At 49.7% G+C, this 27,942-nt stretch overlaps 1 protein-coding gene across 1 annotated transcript in view; it reads left to right on the plus strand.

The window, feature by feature from the left end:
- Positions 1–27,942, plus strand: part of SH3PXD2B (SH3 and PX domains 2B) — a 102,477-nt gene that overhangs the window by 11,777 nt on the left and 62,758 nt on the right. Inside the window, exon 2 of the mRNA XM_030327591.1 lies at positions 22,711–22,791. Within this exon, the coding sequence (XP_030183451.1) occupies positions 22,711–22,791 (81 nt within the window). The remainder of the gene's footprint in view (positions 1–22,710; positions 22,792–27,942) is intronic.

The raw sequence follows: 27,942 nt of genomic DNA on the forward strand, positions 1-27,942 counted from the left end.
AGCCAGGCAGCCTTTGTCCCCATGGAGGTCACCGTCTGTTGGGAATGCATCACCACTGCATTGGGGCCCTGATGGGGCATAGCATGGAGCTGTGGTGACAGGGAGGGGTCTGAGGCCTGGGCTGCCTATTCTTCACTGGGACAGAGAGGTTTGCTCTGGAGGGGGAAAGCCAACTGGCAGAGGAATCCTCAACATGGGTAGAATTCAGAGGGTCCTGAACTTGGAAGGGGGAAAGTTCATCTTTATTTCCATTAGCCTCTGGCCATAATTTAGCATTGCCTTTCTTTGTGAACGAAGGCAGCAGCCCTCAGTGATGTTAGTAATACCTGGGACTTTGTCGCCAGAGGTAGTGTCGTATCACTTTATAGTTATTGCATGGATCCCAAAGATCATTCATTTATCATCTGCTAGTAGTAAGTAGATCATTCACTAGTTGAGAATTGTAGTGTTACTCATCCTACCGCTAGATTTCGTTAATAAAGGGGTACCTGTATTCGCCGTTTTGGTTTTTGAAACCCTTTCAATATATATAATTCAGTGTAATCCATTTCATTTGAAATCCTTTGTGCTTTATTTTATTAATGCTAGATCATTCTGAGAAGTGGTCCATGGGTTGCGCGAGGTTGCCAACGGGGTCCTAAGCACAAAAAAAAAAAAAGATGAAAAACTTCTGGGTAGAAGTTTCCAACTCTGGGTTTGGAAGCCAGATGGCATGGGTTCAACCCGGCTCTGCTGGTTCCCAGCTGTGTGAGCTGGAGTAAGCGTCTTAACTTCTCTGTGCCTCACTTTTTTCATCTGTAAAATGAGAATAAGAATGGCACCTACCGTGGGTTGTTTCACATAAAGGGTTTAGAGCAGTACCCGGCTGTGAAAGGGTTGGGTAGTTACCTGTTAGTATTGTCTTAGCGTCATCATTATCACCATTACTTTCCAGACAGGCAACGCAGCTGATATGACTCGGGTGGTCTGGAATGATCGCACGTTGAGAAGCATCCTCTAAATGGACTAGCCCGGGATGCACCCCCTGAGATTTAAAGCAGTTTTCCTGGATGATTTATATATTCGGATATTCAGCGGTGTGGTAATTAAAACGATGTCGAAAATAGCCTAGATGTTTGTCATTGGAAATGTGATTAGATAAATGATAGATGGCCTTCGGTGGACTGTTAAGGGTTCTTTAAACATGGTTTGTTCAAAGAATTTTTAACGAGATGGGGAAATGCTCACCATATAATGCAAGTGAAAAAGACAAATTGTATATACAATGTGATCTTCATTTCTTGAGTACTTCCGAAAAGAGTCTGGGGAAGAAATATGCCCAAAACAGCATTTCTGGTGGTAGAAACACGGACAGTTTTAAGACCTCAGACTTTGCTGTCAGGGCTTGTTCCCAGCTGGATTGCACAAGTGACTTGACCTCCCGAGGCCTTACTTCCTCCACTACAGAATGGAAACAGCGATGCAATGCAGCCTCATAGGAAGTACATCTAGGCTGTTAGTCGTTGTGAAGAATTATATTGTTTTATATTGCATTATATTTTTGTGTGTTATCGCATGTTTCGCTGGAGGGGAGAGGACAGTGTAGTATGGCAGAGGCAGGAAGGAGAGAGGGAGAAGGAGGGGACCCTGTTCCCTTGCTCCCCCTTTTCCTGTCTCATGGACTTGTGTATGAACCATGAGAAGCTGGCAGAAAATTCCACACAGGAGCTCAAATTGAGGCTGGGAGGAATACTCTCTGCCAGTTGCGCCCAGTAGGATATGAGGACAGGGGTGGCCAAGGATACTCACAGAACTTGACCCTTAGGAATCACTACGGTTTTTGCAGGAAAAAGGGCTCCTTGTCTGTACAAAGCTTGGAACCCACTTCTGTACCCCCCCCCCCCGCCTTTATCTGGTGCAAGAATCCCTCTCTCCTTATGACACCTCTACTAGATGGCTGTCCCCAGGGTCTGAGAGCTCGGTCCTTCCACATTCTCATCTAGTTGTTTTCTCCTCCATTTCCCCAAGCCCAGTGGGACAAGATGAGGCCAGACTTAGGGGTAGGGGGCAGTTGTTTAGGGAGTATTCTAGATTAGTTGGCCTCTTTCTGCCTGTCACCCAACCAGGGCACCCAGCTTTGATTCTGAGGCTCTCAATGGACAAGCACCATTGCAGTGCCCATATATTGGGTCCAGTCATCCACTGACGTGTCTTCACTCCCACGGGGCCTGAGTCCCTCATAGTCCAGGGCCTTACTCAGGACAGGAGCCACGTGTATTCCTTGAAGCCATAACTGCTTGGGCTCTCTCAGTCCCAAGGTCCCGTGATTCTAGGGCGATGGCCGTTGACATTGTTGAGCTGAGACAATCAGATTCCTCCTGACGACCTCCTTTTGCCACCAGACCAAGCCTTGTGTCATAGCTGTTAAGGCACAGGCTTTGGAGGCAGCCAGACCTGGATGCAAATCCCGGCTGTGTCATTTTCTAGTTGTGCAATTTTGGGTGGGTTACTTAACCTCTTAGAACTTCAGTATCTTCTTCATTTATAAATGGAGGAGTCATCCCAGTACATGACACATAGTGAACACTCAAGAGAAAAGTAACTGTAATTCTTAGTCTATCTGGAAACAGAAGGAATCCTCTAACCCTCTGGGATGCTGTTAGGTTGAACCCTATGAAATTGTCCATTTTTTACCCAAATGGCAGTTTCACTGGGTTCAACCTAATGATAGGAATTTGATTTGGGCCTAAGGAACTCGCTCTGCTTGCGTGAAAGGGGATTGGTGTTCACTACTATACCAGACGTGTTGCAGACATTATCCCATCATATGCATTACAATAACCCTGAGAGACAGGAAATACTTTTATTAGCATCTCTGTTTTACAGACGGGGAAACTGAGGCTCCTCAGTAGCTTGCTTGAGGAAGTGTTTTTAGCAGGATCGGAACCCACGTCTGTCCAACTCAGAGTCTGTGTGGTTGACATTGTTGCTGTCTTGAGGCTGGGCTGCCTGTCCTGTGTGGTGTCGCCTCACCTCGTTGCTGGAAGAGCTCCCAGCATTCTCTTGGGCCCCCTGGCCCAGCAGCTGGTAGATGTGGACCAGAGCCTCCCTGAGATGTCACCTGGGGGACCCCACATTTCTGACCCTCAGTTAGACTGTCTCCGCTTCCACAGTTTTCTGCTGCAGTGCCTTTGGCCTTGGTTGAAGGACTGGAGGGTGATAAGGACTTGTGTCAGTTATCCTTCCGAACTTTGGGAGTGTTCTTCCCAAGCCCTCCTGTTCACCTGATTCAACACCTAGATCCTGGTGTCTAGACTCTGGATCCAGGCACAGTGTCCCCTCGTCCAGTCCTTGTCCACAGCCCCACTGAGGCAGAGCCAGAGTGGCCACTAGAGGCAGGAGGCCAGACAGGGGGCCCTTGCAGAAACCCAGACTGGTGACTGTGTTGGCCTGAACTAAATAAGGCCATCGGCTTTTCCAGACTCAGTTACCCCATCTATAAAATGGGGAAGACAATAGGTCCTGCCCCACAGGGGAATAAGGATTAACTGGCCTGAGCATGGCCAGTAGTAAGGAAGTGCTCCTTAAATGTGAATCTGTGTGGTTGTTTTGCTGTTTTTCATTAAGAGGGAACCCCTGAGAGACTCTAAGGAGGAAGGAAATCCAGTCAGATGCTGTGTTTTAGAAATATCCCTGTTGAGGTGAGCAGAGGGGCAGGAGGCCCTGGAGGGAGCAGCCGCTGCATCCAAAATGAGGTGGCCCAGGCCTGAGCTGAGGCTGCGTGGTGGAGGAAATAGCCAGCGAGGAGGCAGCATGAGCCAGCGGGGCAGGGAGGACCCAGGATGAGAGCTGGCTGCCAGATTCTTTGCTCTGTCTTCTCTCCTACATCTTTCCAGCCACCCTGGCCCCCATCTCCTCCTCCACTGAACTCCCTCCCAGCTTGGAGGTCCCAAGTCCATGTGACCTTGTTTTAGAAGGTGCCAGACTTCTGGGGTCTTCTGATTTCTGCAGGATCAAGAATAGCCAGGCACCTGCACACATTTCATTGCCTTTGTACCCACTAACTGTAGGTTGGGGGAGAAGTAACAACTCTTCTTTATTGAGTAGCTGCCGTGTGCCTGGTGCTGTGCTTAGAGCTTTGCATGCGTTGAATCAGCTGATCTTTACTGTCATCCCATGAGGGAGGCACCACTATTACCCCCATTTTACAGATGGAGAAGCAGGCTGAGATAGGACTTGCCCAGGCCCATGCAGCTAGGAAGTCACAGGGTTTGAACCCAGGCTTCGGGCAGGTCTGGCGGGGGTCACACTCTGGAGTTTTCAAACGCACCCCAAATGTACTGTGCAGTCAGGTTTGCGAACCTGTCGGGGACAGTAGGTATGTGGTTGGGGCCGTGCACTGGTTTATGAGCCCATGTAATCTGTACATTAGAGAGCGCCTACTGCTCACAGGCACTCTTTGACTTCGCATATGTGGCCTCATTTACATTTCAAAACAGAGACTTGTTGCCCAAAGTCACCTGGCTGGTAAGTGGTAAAGCAGGATTCGAGGTCGGCTCTGATGTTCTTGGGAGCCAGGGGAAATGAACATACTTGCTTATGGTCCCTGTGGCTCCTTTTTACCTGGTCTTCTTGGTTAGGAATGGGCATTCTGAAGTGAAATAAATCCGGGTTCACATTCTGTCATCCTCCTTCACCAGCTGCATGGCTTTGGGGCAGTGACCTAACCTCTCTGAATGTTGGTTTTCTCTGCTGTGAAATGGGGTGGACAGTAAATTTCACTCCAAAGGGTTTCCTGAGAGCAGAGTGCTGGGGATTTAGTAAGTGGTCATTAGGTGTTGGTCCTCCTTTGGAAAACTCCTACTGATTCCTCGAGATCCAGAGCAGTTGGTTTTCTGGTTTTTGTGGGGTTTTTTTGTTTGTTTGTTTTTCATCTGGAAAGCCTCTCTGAAGTTCTCCCTGCAAAATTAGCCCTCATCCCCTCTATGCCCCCACAGAGTCTATAGAATGCTTCTAGGGAGCCTGTGGCCTGTGATGTCGTCTCTCTTGAGTACCCACTGTGTTCCAGGCACTGTGCCGGACCCTTTAGGTAAGAACTGAGACCCATCTGACCTTGCCTGCCTGACCACGTATCCTGGGGTTTTCCTACCATGTCACGCTGCTGGGGTTTAGATCTTGGCTGTGTCGCGTGGTGGCTGTGTGACCTTGGGTAAGCTAGTTGCCCTTTCCGAGTCTCCAGATCCCACGACATAACATAAACAAAGTACTTGGCATAGCCCCCAATCAGCCCAATAAATGTGGCCCGTTTTGATTCTTTTTCATTACTTGGGCAGCTTTATCCCTACTGTCTGTGGGGATATCCCTACATACTATCCCTACATACAGATGTGTTGCACATAGTGGGTGCTCACGTGGGCTTCCCGGTTCTGTCCCGTCAGCCCTGTTAACACAGGACAGGTCCCAACTTGAAATCTCTCAGCTCTGTTTCCTGCAAGGCCCCGGGCTCCTCTGAGGCCTGGCAGCCTTAGAGATCCCCACAAGCCCTAAGTGCCTGCCCTGGAGGCTTTCCTAGAAAGCCAGCCTTCAGGTTGGTTTCAGCAAGCCTGGGCTCCAGCTGCCAGCACCTCTGCTTGCCATTGGAAAGTTCCCCATGCTGCTCTGGGCCAGATGTGTGCGAGGACGTGTGTTGGCAGCCAGAGGCCCAGGCTGGAGCTGCACACCCGGCCCAGCGAGTGTTTCCATCAGTTCCATGGCTCTGTATAGAAGAAGGGAGGTAGCCTGGCCAGCCTGGAAGTGGTTCCTGCTGCCCGCCATCTGGAGAAGACTCTGGCAGTGAGGGAAAGACAGGCTCCAAGGGTGGGCAGCTCCGTGTGCAGGCACACAAGGAGGGGACGGTTGATTGGGTTTCGCAGCATGACCTTCCTGACTGTTCCTTTTAACATAGCTTTACCTCGAAAAGATTTGAGTTGGCCCCGGGGGAGACGGACTGTCTGAGCCTCCAGCGCCTCATCTCTATAATGGGGTTAGCAGTGATAGTGCTGGAAGCTACCTAGAGTGGGGCAGTGTGCCAGGCACCTTGCGTGCATTAGCTCCTGTAATCCTTAGCCAACCCTAAAAAGTAGGTACTATTCTCTCCATTTTATAGATGAGAAAATGGAGGCTGGAGCCATGCATGAACTTGCAAAGTCACACAGCAGCTTCCAGCTATAGAGCCGAGATTCATACCCGGTACTCTAAGGCCAGCGCCTGCCTGTTTTTTTAATGACATTAAGAAGTGATTGGTGTGTGTGTGTGTGTGTGTGTGTGTGTGTGTGTGTGTGTGATTGTTATTTTTAGTTTTTAGTTGTGTGCGGTAAAACTCCCTCTTTTGGTATAGCATCCTGAGTTTTTATGCATGTGCAGGTTCTCATAACCACCACCACAGACAGGATACGGAACAATTCCATCATCCCCGCCAAAGAATTCCCTCAGGCTGGCCTGGTGGGATGGGAATTTGCTCCTGTGGTGTGCTCTTTTTCTCCATCGCCTGTTCCGAGAAGCCTGGGGGTGAGAGGTGGACTTCTCTTCCCGGGTTGGGCCCCATGCCTGCATTCTCCTCTGTCACAAAGCTGGTTCTGTTTCTAGTTGAGCTGTCCATTCAGCCATTTCAAGAGCATTGTCGCTCTCCAGACACAGAGAGCCTTGAGTGAGGTCACCTTGATTTATGACTGTGTGGCCCTCTCTTGGCTTTTTGTCACTTTGCCTGCCTGCCTGCCTGTCTGTCCATCCGTCTGCCTTTCACCAGATGTTTCCCAAGGGCCTAATGTCACCCATATGGATTTGGGTGGCAAAGCCACGGTGCACCAGATGGATTTGGCCCCTGCCCCCTCAAGGCTCCTGGGGGAGAAGGGGTGACAGTCGTGCAAACAGAACGGCACACCCAGAGGAATGTATACTGAGAGAGGGCAGTCCCAGTGGCTGCGGGAACCCAGAGAACGGGGCCAGACCCAGACGTGGGGTCTTCAAAGGCTTCCTGAGCTGACCCCTGAGAAGTAAAGAGGCACTAGACAGGCAAAGGGAGAGGTGTTCCTGCCAAAGGCCATATAGCATGTGCAGGGCCAGGAGGCAAGGGAGAGCCTTGCTGGGAGGAAGCCCCTAAAACCCCCTAGCGTGCTGCTGTTGTCTTCCTTGACGAGGCTGAAAGCTCCAGAAGGGCGGGGGCCTCTGTCTCCTCCATAGCCAGAGCTCCAGCTCTTGGAAGGGAGCCTGGTACACAGTGGGCACTCTGTCCGTATTGGCTGAATGCATGAGCGAATGAATGAACTGAAGTGTTTGAAGCAGAGGCGAGAGACACAATTAGATTTTCACTTTAGAGAGAGTGCCCCGTTGTCCCACCTCCCAGCCTCGCACTCCTCTGCCCACGGGTGGTCAGAGACCCTCAGCTCCACTGCACATTCACCGCGTACCGTATGGACGAGGAGCGGTCGGAACACAGCCCTGAACCAGAGCATCTTATCTGCAGCTAACGCCACAAGCACTTGGATTTGGGCCCCATTCCAAGCATTCACTTAATTGAAAAGATTGGGAAAAAAAAAAAAGAAAAGAAAAATTGGCAGCCAGCCACCCCCAATGTGTCACTTGCTGTAGAGCCTGAGCTTGGTGATTCCTGACGCTGATGTGGGGACAGGAAAGTTCTGGCCTGGGGCCAGGACACCTGAGGCCTGGCCCTGGGAAGCTAGGAGGAGACAGGACCTCAGAGGCTGAAGGGGCCAGGATCCAATCTGAAGTCACCTGCCCTTCGCAGCTGCGTGACCTCAGGCATGCCACATCACCACTTTGGGCCTGAGTTTCCCTCCCCTGACCTAAGGGGGGGGCCCCACCTTCCTGGCAGACATTTCATGAGGATTGCACACTCTGTTCATAAAGCACTTAGCACAGGGCCAGTGTTTAGCAGCACATTTCCCAACATGGTCAATAGTTTTGTCTTGGGCCCCCACTCGCCTTGGTCCTGCCTCACTGTGACACCCTGCGATCACCTCCTGGGTCTCCAGGACATCGTGACATTTGGCAGCATTTCCCCAGGAATAGCCTCAACGTACTTTCTCTGAAAAGATAAATACACGGTCTTGAGCACTTCCGGTGGTGTCGCTGCTCCGGGGTGCTGGGAATCAGACAAACTGCAGGGTGTTGCAATTCCAAAAAGAGGTTGGGAGTGCTGACCTACATAGGCCAGATGTTGGGCAGACAGCTGGGGAGAGCCGACAGATCGGAACCAGAGGGAACTCGTGGTCTCCACGGGGAGCGGCAGAATCATGTTTCCCATTAGTTAAGCCTTCGGAGCCCATCCAACTGCCTCTGCTCTCTCCCTGTCTCCTCCACCCTTTTCTCTCTCTCTCCCTGCCTGCCTCCTACCCCCCTCAGACTGGGCTCCCCCACCTTAGGCCAGCATATTGCCAGAGACTGGAGCCCAGCCAGTCATTACCAGGCTGTCCCCGGGATCCGCCAACCCAGAAACCCAATGAGTGTGGGAGCTTAATGGAAGAGGGGGTTGCACTAGCCTTTTAAAGCTGGTTTCTTACTTAAACTAGGGTCTGTGTCTCCTGGGCGCCCTTAGACATATCCCCAGGAGCCTCCTCTGCAGGAAGTGGGTTCATCTGGATCTTGAAACTGACACAGCTGCCTGATTTCAGGGCTGCACGTGCTTTTGCAGTTAAGGTTGCGGCACAAGACAGCTTCTGTTATCGCTGGCTGAGCACCCGCTGCAGAAACTATATGACTCTAAGCAGAAGCTGTAGCCCCTCGGTGGGCTGCGTAAGAGACCATTTTTCCTTCCTCCATCTGAAAGGGACTCTGCTGCTCCTCAGATCTAAAGAATGGCACTCTGGAGCAGAGCTCCTGCATCCTCAGCACCTCCCAAGAGGAGCTCTGAGTCTGGTTCCAACCCTCCTATCTGCCCTCTATGTGACCTGGGCAAGTCGCTTCCCCTCTGTGGCCTCATAACCCCAACTGTAAAATAAGGGATGGTCTGGGGTGCCCGAGTGGCGCATTTGGTTAAGCGTCCAAATCTTGATTTCAGCTCAGGTCAGGATCTCACGGTTCATGGGAGGGATCAAGCCTCACATCAGGCTCTGTGCTATCAGTGCAGATTCTCTCCCTCTGTCTCTGCCCGCCCCTGCTCACATGCACGTTCTCTCGCTCTCTCTCTCAAAATAAATAAATTAATTTAAAAAATAAAAAATAAAATAAGGGATGGTCTAGAGCAGGATTTTCAAGTATTTTGAAGTCTTGGAACCCCCTGCTGTTGGCAGTGAGGACTGTGGGCAGTGGAAGAGGCCAGGCCCTATCAGAACCTTCACTGATGATTGCCTTGCGGACCCACAAGGTCTGGCAGTCGGGCCTGTATGCTGCTGGGTTACACCCTCCTTCATATATACAAGAGCTAAAGTGGTGCTGCCTAGTGGAAACCAAGGTAGAGAGACCCAGCCACCTCCCCAGGATCCTGGGGCTCCTTCCAGGCCAATTTGGCCAATGGCTTAATCACTCCTAAAGTTCTCCGGACAAGTCATTGTGCAGGGGGCCTGAGCCGGGGCAAGAGGATCCTGTATAGAAATTTGGGCACTCTCGTGGAAGTGAAAGAGTCCACAGCTGGCAGGTTGCTGCACCTCTTGGCCCATCCGTATCTTCATTTGTAAAATGGAGGGGTTGATCCAGATTAGGGATGCTGAGTATGCAGCACACGTCCTGCAATCCCCATGCCCGTGGCAGACATTGTTAATGGATCACAGAACTCTGTCTTGCTGATGTGCCTTTCTTACAGCCTCTGCAGGAGAACAGCCTCAGTCCCTTCTGTGCCACTGGTGCCCTCTCTTTAGGTATTTTTTTTTTCCATCTCCCAGGTCATTCCAGACTGCCCACCAGCACTGTAGAGCCAGAAGAGGGCTTCCAACTTGAGAAATGTTGTGGGCTCATTGGCCTGTAAACAACAGAACTCCAAACCAAGTGAGAATGGCAGTGGATTCCACTGAAACAGTACTGCCCTCATTCTCGAGCCTCCTTCTGGCCCCGTCACAGTGTCTGACATATCCACAAACCCCTGTGCTACATATTCTTAATTCAGTATTCTTCAGATTGACTCCATTTTTTTACTTAAATTATTTTTAAAGGTGAGGCTTTCACTGTCTACCATAAATGGAAAACTAGCACTTGCTAGAAATAGAAGGAAACTAAATAAAAAGGAAAAGGAAAAAGCCGTGTGTTCAAGTTGTTCCTGGCTAGTGTTGCCTGCCCTGAGCTGTCCCCTCTTTTCTAAGAAGAGACCAGCAAATGTTGGAGAAAGTGTTAAAAAGCCATTATTGCCAGCCTTCTGAAGGGAGGGGAATGTCAGAGACTAATTTTCCCTCTGCGGGATTCCCTGCAGCTTAGTGCTGAGATCCCGTATCAGCTAGTACCCGCTCGTGTGCCCTGAGCTCCCGTGGACCTTGAGACACAGTGATCTTAGGAAAGACCGTCATTTTGGAAAGCCCTTGGACCAGACCCTCCCCACCCCACCAAATCAAAGTTCTGGCCACTGCAATCCAGATCAAAATGTAATCACTTGGCCATGACTTGTGCAGCAGCCCCACCCCTTCTAATAGTATCAGCTGGGACTTTAAGCTGGGTTCTTTGTCAACCCTAAAAACCCCACTGAATACATATGCAAAGCGAAGTGATGTTGGAGGATGTTCCCCCGGGTCTCAGAGATTTTATGCACAGGGCAGAAACACCTTCTCATGTTTTCGAGAGTTCATATGATGAAAGCAAGCGTCTGAGATCAGAGCACTCCTGAGGCAGGGCGACAGCTGCTTCATATCATGCTGCCCTGGGGCCTTAGTACTGGGGCCTTTCCAAAAGCTGCAGCCATGGCCAGTGGGTCTGCAGGGGATGGGGGTGACAGTTAACCAGGCTGCTGGGAGCTACCCAGGCGCCTGGCTTGTTTCAGACCAGCCACTGCTCCTGGAGTGTTTCAGGGGCCTCTAAAGCTTTGTTCTGATTTAAATCTTTATTCATGGACAGATTGGCCCCTTGGCTGTTGTCTCTTGGAAATGGGGTCTAAATTCCTGCATGCTTAATGGGGGCCCTCCAGGCACTGGGAGCCCTCACCCCCTTGGGCCAGGGCTGGACCTGCCAGGTGAGGTGAGGGCAGAGGGCTTAGGGAGCACACATTGTCTTTTTGTGTTTTTTTTTTTTTTTTTCAACGTTTATTTATTTTTGGGACAGAGAGAGACAGAGCACGAACGGGGGAGGGGCAGAGAGAGAGGGAGACACAGAATCGGAAACAGGCTCCAGGCTCTGAGCCATCAGCCCAGAGCCCGACGCGGGGCTCGAACTCACAGACCGCGAGATCGTGACCTGGCTGAAGTCGGACGCTTAACCGACTGCGCCACCCAGGCGCCCCTAGGGAGCACACATTGAATACCCTCCCTGGTGTCCCAGTCATAAGCTGAGATTCCAGCCAACACGGGTTCCATTTCTGGAGCTTAGAAAAAAAAAACAAAAACAAAAAACCCATTTGATCTTACAATGCCGTAAGGTTGGATTTTTATCCCCATTTTTCAAAGAACAAAGAGGCTCAAAGAGGCTGAGGACTTAACCCAACTCACGGTAAGGTCAGGACAAAGGCCCCCTCTGCCAACTCCCAACTTCCTCCCACCCCACACTCTCACCTGTGCCATCGGCTATGCTAGCACCCGGTAGGTGCTCTGTGATGTGGAAGGATATTCCAGAGGGATGGCCCCAGGACTGAGCCAGGGTAGTGAGAGAAGATGCTGTCCTGGGGCTCAAGGCAAGAAAGTGGGCCACAGACCCTTCTGTCTTCCTAGAATAGTGGCATCCTTTTTTCTGATTATAAAAGAAAATCTGAAAAATATGAGAAAACTTCAAGAACAGAATAAAAAAAAGTCCTACATATTCCTGCCAACCCAAGCAAACCATATATATGATATATGTATCTCACTGGCTTATCCACATAACATACACATTTATATGCCCTACAGTCAATCTGCAGTATTTGTAAATTCCATATTTGGGAATTTGCCTACTTGGTAAAATTGATTCGTAATCCAGCATCAAAACGTACCACAGTTTTGTGGTCGCTTGCAGACGATGGGCATGTGCACAGCAGCAAAAACACACAGTGTGCGTGTTCCCAGCTGAGGTTAGACAGGACGACATTCTGCCCTCTGGTTTCAGCTCTTATACGCTAAACAAGTGTCTTTTTCATAATCTCTTTAGTGCCATTTTTTTTTTGTACTTTTGTTGATTATTTCACCTTTTTTTTTTTTAATGTTTATTTTTGAGAGACAGAGAGAAAGAGAGTGCAAGCGGGGGAGGGGCAGACAGCGAGGGAGACCCAGAATCTGAAGTAGGCTCCAGGCTCCGAGCTGTCACCGCAGAGCCTGATGCAGGACTCGAACCCACAAGCTGTGAGATCATGACCTGAGCTGAAGTCAGACATTTAACCGACTGAGCCACCCAGGCGCCCGGTTATTTCACATTTTAAAATGACCCCAAACATAGTGCTAAAGTGCCGTCTAGCGTTCCTAAGCTCAGAAAGGCTGTGATGTGTCATAGCAGAGAAAATACACGTGTTAGATAAGCCTCATTTAGGCATGAGATATAGTATCACTGGCCCAGAGTTCAGTATTAATGAATTTATAATATACATTAAATAAGGTGTCTTTACACAGAAACAGCCAGGCTATATACTGACTGGTTAATGAAAACGTTGGAACCAGAACCTTCAGGATCCTAATCTTGTAGTTCCCCAGGAGCAGTGGTTCAGTATTTGCTAAATCAGTGTTCACAAAAGACTTTATAGAACATAACTACCACAAATGATGTATATGCATGCACACACATACGTTTATATACAGTACGTATAACTTTTTCAAGATGGAGATTACATTTTTTTAGCCTGTTCTTTTTACCTAAGATAGTGCCTGAACTTTCTTCTGTACATCATAGAATTCTTTTCGTTGCATAAAAACTCTCTTCTCGCCAAAAGGGGAATTAACTGGAAGGCCCAGGCCCCTGTCGTGCGTCATAGAAGCCATGGGTGGGCAGGCGGGCCCTGGAAGCAGGAACTGAAGCACTGGCGGGAGCCAAGCAGGGCTCTCCCTCTCCCTCCTTTCTGTGCCTTTCCTTCATTTGTCCCTTTCTGCACACTGAGTGCCCTCATAAAGTGTGGAGGTGCTCAGGCTGCAGCCAGCCCCCTGGCTGGAGCTGACATGTGGTCTGATTCTAGATACCTGAGAGAGAGAAGCTGATTGGCCCGCCCTGGATCAGTTGTGGCCAGTTGTGGCCATGAGACCGGCAGGACAGGTGGTGCTTCTCACGTGGGGGGTCCAAGAAGGACTCTCAGCATCTACCAGAGGGCTTTTTTTTTCTGTCTTCTGAGAGCAGTCTAAGTTGAGAAAAGTAGCTTCTAGAAGCCTCAGAACAGAGTAGTCCTCAGAATACAGGGGTCCCTGTGGCCAAGGCCACACCCAACACCATCCATGAGCAGATGGGGTTCTTCATCCTTTGTGAGGTACCTCCTGGCAAGGTTAGACTGACCTAGGACTCCTGGGACAGTCTTCACCCCTTGGTAGAGGAGGAAAGGCCAGGGTGGGTAAAGCCTGGCACCAGGCAGGCTCACAGGTATGTGGTGACCCTGCATTTGGGCCAGACACAGAACTCCCCTCCACTGAGGCTGAGGCTCAGGGTGGGGGTAGGAGGTGGCAGGGGCCTTCCCCGCAGACATTCACGGGGAGGGGACAGGGCCCTGACTCATCTGACAGCTAGAAAATGTGTGCCCTGGCTCAGGTGAGCTGGGCCTGTGTTCCCAGGCCACGCAGGGGCCAGTCCTTCTGACCCTCATGGGGCCTGGAGAAGACAGTAGAAGAGGCAGGGTCCTGGAGGGGGTGGAGAGATGGGGGCAGGTGGGCGGGTTGTGGGAGGCGTATCTGTAGAGGCAGTGAGCAGAGACCAGGTCTCCCTCAGCTTTGTGTCCCTGGGTTTAGCTCACCGTGCTGAGGGCAATGGTACCTTCTCTACACCAACCATTTACCGCATGCAGGCACCATGCTAGGCACTCTGTGTGCACGTTCTCGTGTCATCATCACCCCAACTCTGAGGTTGCAACTATTGTGATCCTCATTTCTTCCAGAGAGGAAGCTGAGTCACAGAGAGTTCAAACCACTTTCCCAAGACCACGCAGCTAGTTGAGTAGTTGAAAGCAGAGGTGAATCAGGGCCATCTTAACTCCTGAATCCCACAGCCTCCTGGTGGGCTCTCAAAAACAGAAGAACCAGCATGCATCTTCCTGTAGGCCCACAGTCCAGCTGCAGTCCAGCTGCCGGGGTGGAGGCCTGATTCCCTGGTGCAGCAAGGCCATCAGGGTTAGAGGCAACCTGGATCAGAGTCCTCATTTGGAACTGCAGAGCTCGTGACCTCAGGCAGGTCACTGCACTTGTGTGCCTCCGTTGCTGGCTAGGAAAATGTGAGACGTGTTATCCTAGCCTGCGGGCTCTGGGGAATTTGGGAGACACCACGGCCCAGCCATGTGCCCAACTCTACCCCAAGCACCCTGATCATGGTATACCCTGCCCCCACAGCCCTCCCCTCCATCAGTCCATCTCTGTACTGACTTAGAGGAAGTGAAGAAACCCAGCACTTCTGGGCCTGGTGGAAACCCGGGCCTGGGGAGTCTGGGCTTTGTAAATCACGCAGGCCTGACTGCTGAGGTTGAATAAGAAGGGGTTTCCATGGTGGCTAATTCCAGTTTAAGGCCTCCTGTGAGGGAGCGGGAGGAAACCCTTGGGGGCCCTCAGACACCAGTGTGGTCTCTGCTTCCTCATTCTCAGAGGGAAGGAGTCCCGGCTGCTCGGGGAGACTCTCTCTGCTCCAGGCAGACGGGTCGGTGGGAGGGGTTGTGAAGCAGGGCACGGAGCACAGAGGATAGGCGAGCCTGAGGGACCATCTGAGAGACACGGCTAGACCAGGCTCCCTTCCCACAGACCTCAGGCCTGCCTCGGGCAGGCATTGCCACCTGTGAGAGCTTGGCCACCTGGCATCTCCGTCTCTTTCTCATTTTTTCATGAAGCATAGATTTTCCACTGTGCTCAGAGCTGGGCATACAGCACCCGGGGAACAAGACAGGCATTGTCTCTTCTGTCAAGAAACTTAGAACCTAGAGGGAAAGCAGACACCTAGCAATTGCAGTAAAGCTTAACTGACATGAGGAAACGGTGATGGGGAAACAGGTACCAAAGGAGACATGTAGCAGGGAGACCCAACCCAGTATTGGTGGGGAAGGAGCAGTCCGAGAGGGCTTTCCGGAAGAAGTAGCATTTGAACGATGCCCTGTTAGCAGACTTCTAGAATACCCCACATTCTGAATTTGTCTGACTGTTTCCTCATGGTGTCATTTAGCTTGTTCCCCATCCTCTTTTGTTTTCTGTAAATTGGAAGTTAGGTCAAGAGGCTTGAGATTCAGGTTCAACATTTGGGCGACAGTATTTGACAGAAGATTTTCTTGATTCCACATCGCATCACCTCGGGGGCCACGCGGTGCCTGCTTGCCTCTATTGGTAATGCTGGGTTTGGTCACCTGGCTCCAGTTTGACTGCCAGATCTCCATTGAAACGGTACATTTGTCCCCTTGCTGGGAGAGTAATCCGTGGGGTGATCCTTTCACCGTCTGACTGCCCTGATCAACAGCCTTTCACCCGGTGGTTCCGTTTCCATCCAGAGTGGCTGTGCCATCTTGCTTTCCCACCAATGTGTGAGAGTTCTGGTGACCACACACTTTTGTCAGCATTTGTTTTCAGTAATTTTTTGTTTGTTCTTGTCAGCAATTTTTATTCTAGCCATTCTGATAGGTACGTGGTGATATCTCATCATGGTTTCGGCGTGCCTTTCTCTGATGGTTAATGATGTCAGGCATCTTCTCATGTATGTCTTTGCATCCATATATTCTCTGTGGTGAAGGGTCTGTTTAAATCTTTTGTCCATCTTGTGATCACGTTGGTTGTTTCCTTGCTGTTGAGTTTTGAGAGTTTAAAAAAAAAAAAAAAAAAACATGCTCTGGATACAAATCCTTTCTTGGATATGCAGCACATGTTTTGAAGGCTGTACCAGGGAGAACATTTCAGTGTCATTTCCAGAGGAACGTGACATGGACTATATAAATCTGCTTTTGTTAAAAATTATTTTTTTAGGGGCACCTGGGTGGCTCAGTCGGTCAAGTGTCTGACTTCGGCTCAGGTCGCGATCTCACGGCTCGTGGGTTCGAGCCCTGCATCGGGCTCTGTGCTGACAGCTCAGACCTAGAGGCTGTTTCAGATTCTGTGTCTCCCTCTCTCTCTGTCCCTGCCCCGCTCATTCTCTCTCTCTCTCTCTCTCTCTCTCTCTCTCTCTCTCTCTCAAGGGTAAACACTAAAAAAACCTTTTTTAATTATTTTTTTAATTGTGATAAAATATATATGACATAACATTTTACCATTTCAACCGTTTTTTTTTGTTTTATTTTTTTATTTTCTTTAATTTTTCTTTTTTTAACGTTTATTTATTTTTGAGACAGAGAGAGAGCATGAACGGGGCGGGACAGAGAGAGAGGGAGACACAGAATGGGAAGCAGGCTCCAGGCTCTGAGCCATCAGCCCAGAGCCCGACGCAGGGCTCGAACTCACGGACGGCGAGATCGTGACCTGAGCTGAAGTCGGACGCTTAACCGACTGAGCCACCCAGGCGCCCCTCAACCGTTTTTAAGTGTCCCGTTCAGTGGCATTAGGTGCATTCGCTTTGTTGTGCAACTGCTACCACCATCCGTCTCCAGACCTTTTATTTTTTCATTAACACTTATATTTTCATTTAACACCATTGAACACTAACTCCCCATTTCCCCACCCCATCCCCTGGCGACCCCCACTCTACTTTCTGTTTCTATGAATTTGACTCCTGTAGGGACCTCCTATAAGTGGAATCGTACGGTATTCGTTTTTTTGTGGCTGGCTGATTTCACTTAGCATAATGTCTTCAGGGATCATTCATGTTATTAGCATGTGTCAGCATGCCCTCCCTTTTTAAGGCTGAGTGATATTCCACTGTATGTATACAACACATTTTGTTCCTCATTTGGCTGTTGTGAATAATGCTGCCATGAAGAAGTCGGCTTTTAATTCCTTCAACGGCAGGCCACGGAGCGTTAACTGGATTTGGGATATAATCTAAAAGTCGTTGGGGCGCCTGGGTGGCTCAGTCGGTTAAGCGTCCGACTTCGGCTCAGGTCATGATCTCGCAGTCCGTGAGTTCGAGCCCCGCATCGGGCTCTGTGCTGACCTCTCGGAGCCTGGAGCCTGTTTCAGATTCTGTGTCTCCCTCTCTCTCTGACCCTCCCCCGTTCGTGCTCTGTCTCTCTCTGTCTCAAAAATGAATAAACGTTAAAAAAAAAATTTAAAAGTCGAGGTCAGATATGTTAGGATTGCTTTGGTTGCAAGTAATACAAACTAAAACTGGCTTACACAAGAAAGGGAAGGTTTTGGCTTGTGTCCATGAAATGACCGGGACGCTGGATCCAGGGGTTCAAACGATGTCACAGGACTCAGGCCCTCTCTGTCCCTCTTGGCTGCTTGCTTCTGTGTGGCAGGTGCTTCCCACATGGTTCTCCCAGCTAGCTGTCACAGTAGGGAAGAGGGGCTCTTCCCTGATCGTGCCATCAAAAGTCCCAGAATTGAGTCTCATTGGCCTGGCTTGGGTCATGTGCCCATCCCTGAAGCATCGTTGAGGGGTAGACAGTAGTCTGGGACACCCACCCATTCCCTGTCACAAAGACCTGGTGGCGGCAGAGGAGTGATCTTCCAAGGGAAATCAGGTGCTGTTACCAAGAGGAGTAGAGGAGAACCAGAGAAGCAGTAATGTGTCGGACAGCTGCTATGCAGGAAAGACTGTTTGCACGTGTCCTGTGTGCCAGGCATCGGGCAAAGCCCCATGTACCTTAGTGATTACAGTGAATCCTCAAGGGAAAGTAGAGAGAAGGACACTGTGGCCAGAGAGGTTGGTGCCTGTGAGTCTCACCCAGCAACAGGGCTGGCATTAGAATCCAGTGAGTATGCCCTTTCACCCACCCCAAACCCTGGGCAAGACCAAAACCCTGCACTGGAGCAATGCTCGTTAAAAATTAGATGTGTGCCTAAAAATACAGACATTAAATTGTGTTCACAGGTTGGTTCCACTAAGCCAATTAGGCCTGCTGCGGAGTCCTTGTACCATATGTACAGAACTTTAAAAACTATAAACAAGAGATCGAAAATGAATTGTGTAAGCAGAATTTTTTTTCCATTTATGGGAATGTTTTTCTTACTGGTTTTCAGAAAACAATGAAACTTTGATGGTCAACCTTTTTTCCCCCTTTTTTTTTTTTAGTTCACTCAACGAGCTTTATTTTGATACTCGCTTTATTTTTTTTTTTAACATTTATTCATTTTCGAGAGACAGAGTGTGAGTGGGGCAGAGACAGAGAGAAAGGGAGACCCAGAATCTGAAGCGGGCTCCAGGCTCTGAGCTGACAACACAGAGCCCGACGCGGTGCTCGAACTCATGGACCGTGAGATCATGGCCTGAGCTGAAGTCGGATGCTTAACTGACTGAGCCACCCAGGCGCCCCTTTTCCCTTGTTTTTTAATCCCCATTAGTATTATTCTTGACACATGGTCATCCACACTTTGCTTATGCATCCCCCAGTGACAAGACTTTTGGTATGGTATTCTCTGGGCCTCAATTTACCCATCTGGATGTTGGGCCACTGGATTGGCTGTGTCCCTCTCAGTGACAGAAAAGCCTCCTTAGTGATGTCCCTGCTCCTTGTCAAACCATTTTTCACACAGCAGCCAGAAGGATACATAGGAAAACTTTTTTTGAAACATACGTTCAATCATGTCACACACACACACACCCCACCCTTTGAAACTCCTTAACAGAATAAAAGCCCATCTCCTCCCTGTGACCTGCAAGCCCCTCGTAATGCCGCTGGTGCTTGCCTCCCAGCCCCAGCCTCCTTCCTCCCCCGGCTCTGCTTGCCATGACGGCCTTCCTGCACCTCAGACATGTCCTGAACCATCCGGCATCCGCATCCTTATTCATCCTTTTCTTTCTGCCTGGAATACTCTTCTCTCAGTTCTTCTCCCTGCCAGCTCCTTGTCCCTCAGGTCTCCGTTCAAAGCCTGCTTGCCCCAGTGGGCCTTCCCTTCCGGGGATACTCATCCACCCCAGCCTCCCCCATTGTACAATCATACCAGACTTTGGGTCCTTCCTAAGCACTGACTGGAACTTATAATTCATACGTACTTGCTTGTCTGCTGGTCTGTTGCCCATCTTTCCATTTCCCAAGGGCAAGGTCTAGGTCGCTCTTGCTCTTCATTACGTCCCAGCACCCAGAGAGTGCCTAGCACACAAGAGGTACTTAATAAATGTCATAGAGTGAATGAATGAATGAATGAATGAATGACAAATGGGAGCCATTCAGAATCTCTGTGCCGGAGTCTTGATGAACAGAATGGATGTCTTTTTCATAAAACTGACTACTATCTGGGTGGCTTTGGAGACAGTTCTTTTTTGTCAGAAAATCACCTTTCCGAGGTGACTCCTAAAGGATGTCTTGACCTGTTCTTTGGCTCCATGAGGTTCCCAGGACCAGGGAGCACCAACAAGGGAGGGGGGTGGGCCCGGATGCCCAAATCTCTGATGTTGAAATAGCCTGTTTTTATGAACAGGGTGGGACAGGCCCTGGGGAATCAGAGTGCGGGGTACTAAAGTTTCTTGAACTTTTCCTTTCTGCCAGGCAAAGAGCTCAGAGCTTTGCCTCTTATAATCATCGTAACAATGTGTGAGATGGGCTTACTGACCCCATTTTACAGTTAAGGAGGCTGTGGCCCCAAGGTTAGGAAATTGTGTGAGTCTAGAGCCCAGGTTTCTTCCTCTCCATCATGCTTCTTTGAAATAAAATCCATGTTGGATTTGGAGAGGTCATTCATGGTGGACTTAGCTTGGCACTCAAGGGCACTTCCCCACCTTGTCCTGAATTACCTTTCCATTATTCATTTCTTCTATGGGGTCTTCTGTGAGACCCTGGTGTTCACACTGGTCCCTGGCTCCAGCCCCCCATGGTTTCTCCACCCTGTTCCATTTTGAATGGAAGTTTCCTTGTAAAGTTTCCACATCGTTCAAAGTGCACCATGATGACTCCAGGCTTCAGAGAGCTCTCTCCTACCTCCCATCCTGCCTTGGTCAGGACTAGATTACCTATGTCAAAAACCCAACTTAAACTGGCTTCAGAAATAATTCGAGAGGGCAGGTTTGGCCCAAGGTTTCTCGGCTCAGTAAACCTGACAGACCAGGAGTAGATTGAGCTTCAAGCAGAACTGGATCTAACGGTTCGACTGTGTTCCCAGGAACCTGCTGATGTTGGCATCCTTGCAGGCAGTAGTGAGATGGCCCGCAGCAGCTCCAGATCTACTGCCTAGCAGCCTAGCAACTTCAAAGAAAAGACAGCTTGTCTTTTTTAAGGGTTGGAGCAAAAGAGCGACTCTTGCTGGCTCTGATTGGCCCAGCACAGGTCACGTGCTCATTTCTCAACCAATCACCATGGATCATGAATGGCACCCACCTCTGTATCTAAGGCACTGTGCTGGGGTGGGGAAGGAGGTTCCCAGGAGAAAAGTCAAAAAAGCTTTGGTGGGAAGAAAAGGGAATCAGTACTGGGCAAAAAATAATAGGCGTGCACTACCCACAGGTTATTTTCATTTACGTATGTGTTGTCCCTCCAGCCACTCCTCAGCTCATGACCTCCATCACCGTCGAGCCCATCGTGTTTATACAGCATTTCCGCCTTTCCAAAGAGCTTTCACATACATCCTTTTTAATTGTCCAGGTGGTGTGCGGGGCCACGAGGTACCGCCTCTGACCAGCTGCCACCTCAGTTTGCCCAAATTTGTCATCATATATTATTTTCTGCATGTGCCGTGACTTGTGACAATGATTGGAAACATGGCCCTGTGGTTGCCCCCCCCATCGTCGATCGCGTGAGATCCTTACACTGTCACCCTGAACAGATGCTGTCAGACCAATTCACCAATGAGGAAACACACCTGGAGGGAGAAAATGACTTGGCCCCAGGCCCCTAACTGGTGGCAGTGGCGTGAGGCTTAGCTTATGAGAAATACCAGAGCGCTAAGAGCCATAGGTCTCTGCGACTTCTGACAAAAGGCAAAGTGTTAAGAATGACTGGAAAAATAGCCAGCCCCGTGGCTCTCTGGATTGAGTGGAAAGCAAGAAGTCCCTGCAGTGCTGAAAATAACACTATCTCCCGAGATGAGCAGGGTGTTAATGTTTTCCATTCTTGATTTCACTTAATCCTTTGTATAATTCTCAGAGGTGGGAGTTATACCCATACTGTTGAGGAAGCTGAGGCCCAGAGAAAGCAAGTAACTTCTCCAAAGCCACACAGCAGGTCAGCAGCAGAACTTAGATTCAAACCCAGGTCTTTCTGACAGCCCTGTGCTTTACTCCAGAGTCCTGGAGATGGAAGAGCTCCCCGCCCCCACCCCCAACTCTTTCCTTTCATTTAAATCCAAGTTAGTTAACATGTAGTGTAATAATGACTGCAGGAATAGAATGTAGTGATTCATCACTCACATATCACACCCAGTGCTCGTCCCAACAAGTGTCCTCCTTAATGCCCCTCGTCCCTTTAGCCCATCTTCCCACCCAACACCCTGTCAGCAGTCCTGAGTTTGTTCTCTGTATTTAAGAGCCTCTTATGGTTTGTCTCCCTCCCTGTTTTTATATTATTTAATTTTTTTAACATTTATTTATTTTTGAGAGACAGAGATAGAGCATGAGCAGGGGAGGGGCAGAGAGAGGGGGAGACACAGAATCTGAAGCAGGCTCCAGGCTCCAAGCTGTCAGCACAGAGCCTGACGCGGGGCTGGAACCCACAGACCGTGAGATCATGACCTGAGCCGAAGTCAGACCCTCAACCAACTGAGCCACCCAGGCGCCCCTGTTTTTATATTATTTTTCCCTCCCTTCCCTTATGTTCATCTGTTTTGTGTCTTAAATTCCACATATGAGTGAAATCATATGGTATTTGTCTTTTTCTGACTGATTTCACTTAGCATAATACCCTCTAGTTCCATCCATGTAGTTGCAAATGGCAAGATTTCATTCTCTTCGATTGCCGAGTAATACTCCATTGTATATATATACCACATCTTCTTCATCCATTCATCCGCCGATGGACATTTGGGCTCTTTCCGTACTTTGTATTGTCAATAGCATTGCTATAAACATTGAAGTGCATGTGCCCCTTTGAATCAGCACTCCTGTATCCTTTGGATAAATGCCTAGTAGTGCAATTGCTGGGTCATAGGGTAGTTCTATTTTTAATTTTTTGAGGAACCTCCATACTGTTTTCCAGAGTGGCTGCACCAGTTTGCCTTCCCACCAGCAGTGCAAAAGGCTTCCTCTTTCTCCGCATCCTGGTCAACATCTCTTGTTGCCTGAGTTGTTCATTTTAGCCATTCTGACAAGAATGAGGTGGTATCTCATTGTGGTTTTGATTTGTATTTTCCCTGATGAGGAGTGACACTGAGCATCTTTTCACGTGTCTGTTCGCCGTCTGGATGTTGGAAGAGATCCCTTGGTGTTAATGCCTGTCTCCTCTGTCCCTCTCTATAGGTCTATATCATCCGGGTCACGTGGTCCAGTGGCTCCACAGAGGCCATTTACCGGCGCTACAGCAAGTTCTTTGACCTCCAGGTAAGGATTTGGAGTCTCCAATGGGCTGCAGGGTCGGGAAAGTTTAATTGGACTAACTTTCCATTTTGACTTCAGGGTCTAGATGCTCACCCCACAGTGGACACAGAGTGGTTTTTTTTTTTTTTTTATTTCCTAGACTTAAAAATGATGTCCATTGTGCTCCCTTGAGCAGCACAGCTACGGAAGTCAGAATGATACAGAAATTAACATGGTCCCTATACAAGAATGACATGCAAATCTGTGGAGCATACGTTTGAATATCCCAGGAGAAAAAAACCTTCCTGGCTTCAGGCACAGATTGATCCAGGGTTTTCATGGTACCACCTCCCCCAGCTCCTTCCTCTCATCCTGCATTCCTACTTTCAGTGGTGTTGGCTTTATCCTCAGATCCCACGTGGTTACAAAATACTCTGGGATTATACTCAGCAGGAAAGAGTGAAAGGTCACTTCCCAGAAGTCCCGGCAAACACAGTGTCCTGCATGCCATCCTATCTCTTGACCCCACATGTTCTTTTAGAAGCTTGGGTGATATTAACCACCGACATCTTGGTTGTATGGACCTAATCCATTCCTAAAAATGTTGAATAAAGGATTTTCAGAACCTGTATTTCATTATTTTAAAGGAAGAGGAGATGATAATGTGCTTCTCGCAGGTTTCCCCAGTATCACTAAAACAATCTCAAACGCCTACATAACAAACTGCCAAGAGTCGTTGTGTAATGTCAACCAACGGAGACTCCTGTTACCTAATTATTAAGATGCAGTGACCTCATTAGTGGTGTTCTGTGTTGACAAAATGCAACAAAATTAAACAGTACCATACGTAAACTATATTTTTCTTCTAGTCTACAGCAGACCTAGAAGTGCACAAAGAGACTATATAGTAAGGATGCTAAGACTCTAGCTAAAACAGACTTGGCAGGAGCAGCATGGGGGCCAGGAAAGGGCTGAACCGTGGGGGAAAGGAAGGGAAGATGATGCCCAACACCTTTGAACGTGATGAGCTGGAGGCATCGTCCTGTCTGAGAAGGACCAAGATCCACACCCTCTTTGCCAGGTGCAGGGGTGACTTAGGCAGATCTATTATAGCAGATCTTCAGTTCAGAGATTGAAGTTGCTAGACTGACTTTTCACGCACAGAGGGTCTGTGTAGGGACGACCACCTGTATTTTGCTTTCAGAGCCCTCTTGCCTGCCTGACACCTCCAAGAAGGATGAAGGATAAGAGGGGACAGAGAACGGCGACACTCAGGATTGCTGTCCCGGGGATTATGGGAATCCACAGAGCAAAGTGGCCACTGGGCAGCTTAGGCAGGAAGAGAGGAGTGGGGTAGATTTATGGGAGGAGGCAGGTGTGTCCCATGGAGCCCCAGAGCAGGAAATGAAGCTGGCCCCACAGGGCCCAGAACCAGCACCTGATTGACCCTCGGAGGACCAGCAGCTCCCCAGCCGTCTGTCATTGTGGCCACAGGGTCTCCCATCAAGCCTATTTTGTTTAACTGCTAGCTTCTCTGGACCGGCTTCGTCCCCTAGCCCATTGGCCCACATCCCCCAGACAGCACCTCAGTCCCTCACTTTTCCCTGTTGTCAACCCTCTGGAGTTTCTAGGTGCTGAGTCCAGTCTCCAGGAGAGAGAGAATCTGATTGTCCCAAGGGTCCTAAGTGTACCTCCACGCCTGTCAGCTTGGCCAGGGAGGTTGGGGTGTTTGCTCCGGCATCATCTAGAAGAGGAGGTTGGATGAAGACGGGAGTGAGGAGAAGGGCATATGGAAATGTCCACGGCTGCCATTTTGCAGCCAGCAGGGCGGCATACCCATGGCTTTAGACCTTGACCTCTGGGGTTAGAGAGACTGGGTTCAAGTCTCAGCTTCGTGTTTCAGGTCTCAGCTTGGTGTCACCTCTGTATGCTTCTGAGACTCAGTCTCCCCACCTGCATGTTAAAGAATGAAAGAACTTTCCTCATGCATTCGTGGTGACGGTTAATCGAGCTGCGCCTTGCTCAAGAAGCACATTAGCTGCCATTAGCTGTCCCTCAGTTCAGAAGGGACTTGCCCGAGGTGACATCATTTGGGAATGCCTGAGCCAGAGCGTGATCACGAGTGTCCCTGGCCCAAAGCCTGTACTCCCTCCACTCTCCTGTTCTGACTCAACTTTCTTGTTTCTCCCAGAACTTAAAAGTGAGGTTTTCTTCCCCACTCAGCATAATTGGCAATAATTGGGGGTTTGGTATAGCATAAATAGCTGCCTCAGACTCCCCTCCCTGTTAGTCCAAAGGCAGTGCTTCAGCCAGCCTTAAAGAGGCCCAGATGGGTGGCTGGAGTGGGAAAGTCATAGAATTCCAGAGGGTCCTGCTGTCCTAGAAACAGCCACCCCCCCAAAACCCAGAGGAGGAAGCTGGAAGAGGGCAGGGCGGGATCCCACCAGCCAAAGTCAGCTGTTCCCGAGGAGCAGGCAAGGAGGCCGGCCCGTGTGGGGCCGTGACACCCTAAAGTGAGGTGATTTCATGATCCCACCCTCCCCTTCCTCCTGTCTGGCGAGTAGTCTTGGCTTTGTCAAAAGTAACTTGGCACAAAAGAGTATGGAGAGGGCCAAGCTTTCGTGGAGAAACAGCTAGGCCAATGTGGTGTAATGGAAAAAGCAGAGGACTCGGTCAGGAGACTTGGGGCCCAGCCACCTGTGCTATGAGGCCTTGGGCACGCCTCTTAACCCCTTTGTGCCTGATTGTCCTCACCAGTAACAAGGTAATGACAAAAGAAACAGCTGGCATTTCTGGAGCACGGACTGCTAAGCATCTAGATATAATGACTCACTTAATCCTCATATTAAGTTTATTAAATTACATAGATGAAGAATTCTAGGCTCAGAGAGGTTAAGTCATTTGCACAAGGTCACACAGCTAGTGAATGTCCGAACTTAGATTTGAAACTGGGCGGGTGACACCAGATACTGCACTCTTTGCCACTGTGCCGTCTAGTGTCCCTGTCTCTAGTGGCTACTTCACAAAGTTTATATGGAGTTAAAAGTGATGGGGCGCCTGGGTGGCGCAGTCGGTTAAGCGTCCGACTTCAGCCAGGTCACGATCTCGCGGTCCGGGAGTTCGAGCCCCACGTCAGGCTCTGGGCTGATGGCTCAGAGCCTGGAGTCTGTTTCCGATTCTGTGTCTCCCTCTCTCTCTGCCCCTCCCCCGTTCATGCTCTGTCTCTCTCTGTCCCAAAAAAATAAATAAACGTTGAAAAAAAAAAAAATTAAAAAAAAAAAAAAAGTGATGATGTGTGTCCAGAAGAGGCAGATCCGTAGAGACAGAAAGCAGATTAGTGGTTGCCAGGAGCTGGAGGGAGGGGCAAAAGGGGAGAGGCTGTTATTGGGTATCTTTTGGGGGGTGATGGAAATGTTCTGGAATTAGATGATGGCCCTGGTTGCGTGGCCTTGTAAATGTACTAAATACCACTGAATGGTACACTTTAAAGGGGCGAATTTTATGGTACATGAAGTATCTCTCAATTGCTTTTTTAAAAAGAGTGATGATGTGTGTGAGCAGTCTCTGGGCTGTCAAGCCCTGAGCAAATGTCAGCTGTTGGGATTATTGATGGGCGTGAGTTGCTGCTAGGAACTGGCATGAAGATCAGAGGAGGCGACGATGCCAGTTTAATAGAGTGGTTAAGATCCTGGGCCTTGATCCAAATACTGCCACTTACTGGCTGTGAGATCTCGTTTTAGTCAGAACTGTTTTAGTTGCAGATGACAGAAACCTAGTCAAAATGGATTATTCAAAAAGAGCATTGATCGGCCAAATGTAACTGAGATGTCTAAGGGTACTAGGCTGCAGGTGTGGCTGGATCCAGGAGCAAAAATGTCCACGAGGACCTGCCTTTCTCCACATCTTAGCTTTCTTCATGCCCAAGCAGGGTGGTGTGTGATACAGTGGTGGCCGCAGCTCCAAGCTGTATCCAACAGGTCAGCTCAGTGGCTTCAGGAAAAAGAAGAATGCCCCCAACAATTTAAGCAAAAGTCTCACTGGTTCATCTTGGGTCGATGGCCAGCCTAGGGACTGGAGGAGAATGAGTGTAGACTAATCGAGGAGTAGAAATAGTCCCCGGAAGAAATCAGACAGCTGCTTCCAGAAAGGGAGAAATAGCCTGTAGATGACAAAAACCAGTAAATGTTCCTTCTGGTCGGGGTGAGACATTCAGGCAGAGGAAATCCTCTCCAGAGAGGCTGCCTGGAATAGAAAGAAGGAGCATGACTCAGGTTCCTTTGTGGGAAGAGAGACTCACAGTCACCAGCGAGAAGGTCCTGTTTACGACAATTCACCTTCCAATGTGATTTTCTAACCCTCTCACGCTTAGAGGAGCCGGACCCTGATCGTCATGCCTGCCACTACTAGCTGACATCTGGCCACAAGTCTCGTTGACATGAGGGGGCAGGTAACAGAGCCCTGGGCTTGGAATGGGCAGACCCAGTGTCAGGTCCTAGTCCTCTGTCTTCCCAGCTGTGTGGCCTTGGGCAGGCCACTCAGCCTCTCTGAACCTCCCTTTCTGCCCTAGCCTAGGCCCACGTTGGAGAGTCCATCAGAGTGTGACGGAGGGAGCTGGCCTCTGAGCAAGATGCCCACAGCGTTGAGGGCAGTGCCCAGAGAAAATGCATTTTGGTTGAGTGGCACAGTAACAGTATCAGCAATCACGTACTGAAATGGGCCAGGTGCCCATTTTCCATGCCGCCTCGTTTAGTCCTGATTTGCAGGCCCGAAGTCGGTATTGTGCCCATGTCGAAGATGGGGAAACTGAAGCTCAGAGAGGCGGAGTCATGTGCCCAGAAACAGCATGGCTAAGATTCAGGCTGCGGCACCCTGAGTCTGAAACCTGGGCTCCTAACCACGGAGCCCCCCGGCCTCCCTGAGGCCCAGAATTGCCTTCACCCATGTCTCTGCAGAGTTAGCTTTGCCTCAGAGTTCTGCCTGTAGCTGGCCTTCAGAGACCCATTTGGCACTCCTTCTAGATGTGGGCGGGGCCTGTCCTCAGGGCTACTCCGAGCAGACCACAAGCCCTTCACAAACGGGCCTCAGATGCATGAGGGGGTCCGCTTTACACTGCACCGTGCGACCTTTGCCCTCTGAGTTTTCCCACTGGTTCATTCTATCCCCTGGGCTGGGGTC

This window comes from Lynx canadensis, chromosome A1 (genome assembly GCF_007474595.2).
Source record: "Lynx canadensis isolate LIC74 chromosome A1, mLynCan4.pri.v2, whole genome shotgun sequence".
NCBI lineage: Eukaryota > Metazoa > Chordata > Mammalia > Carnivora > Felidae > Lynx > Lynx canadensis.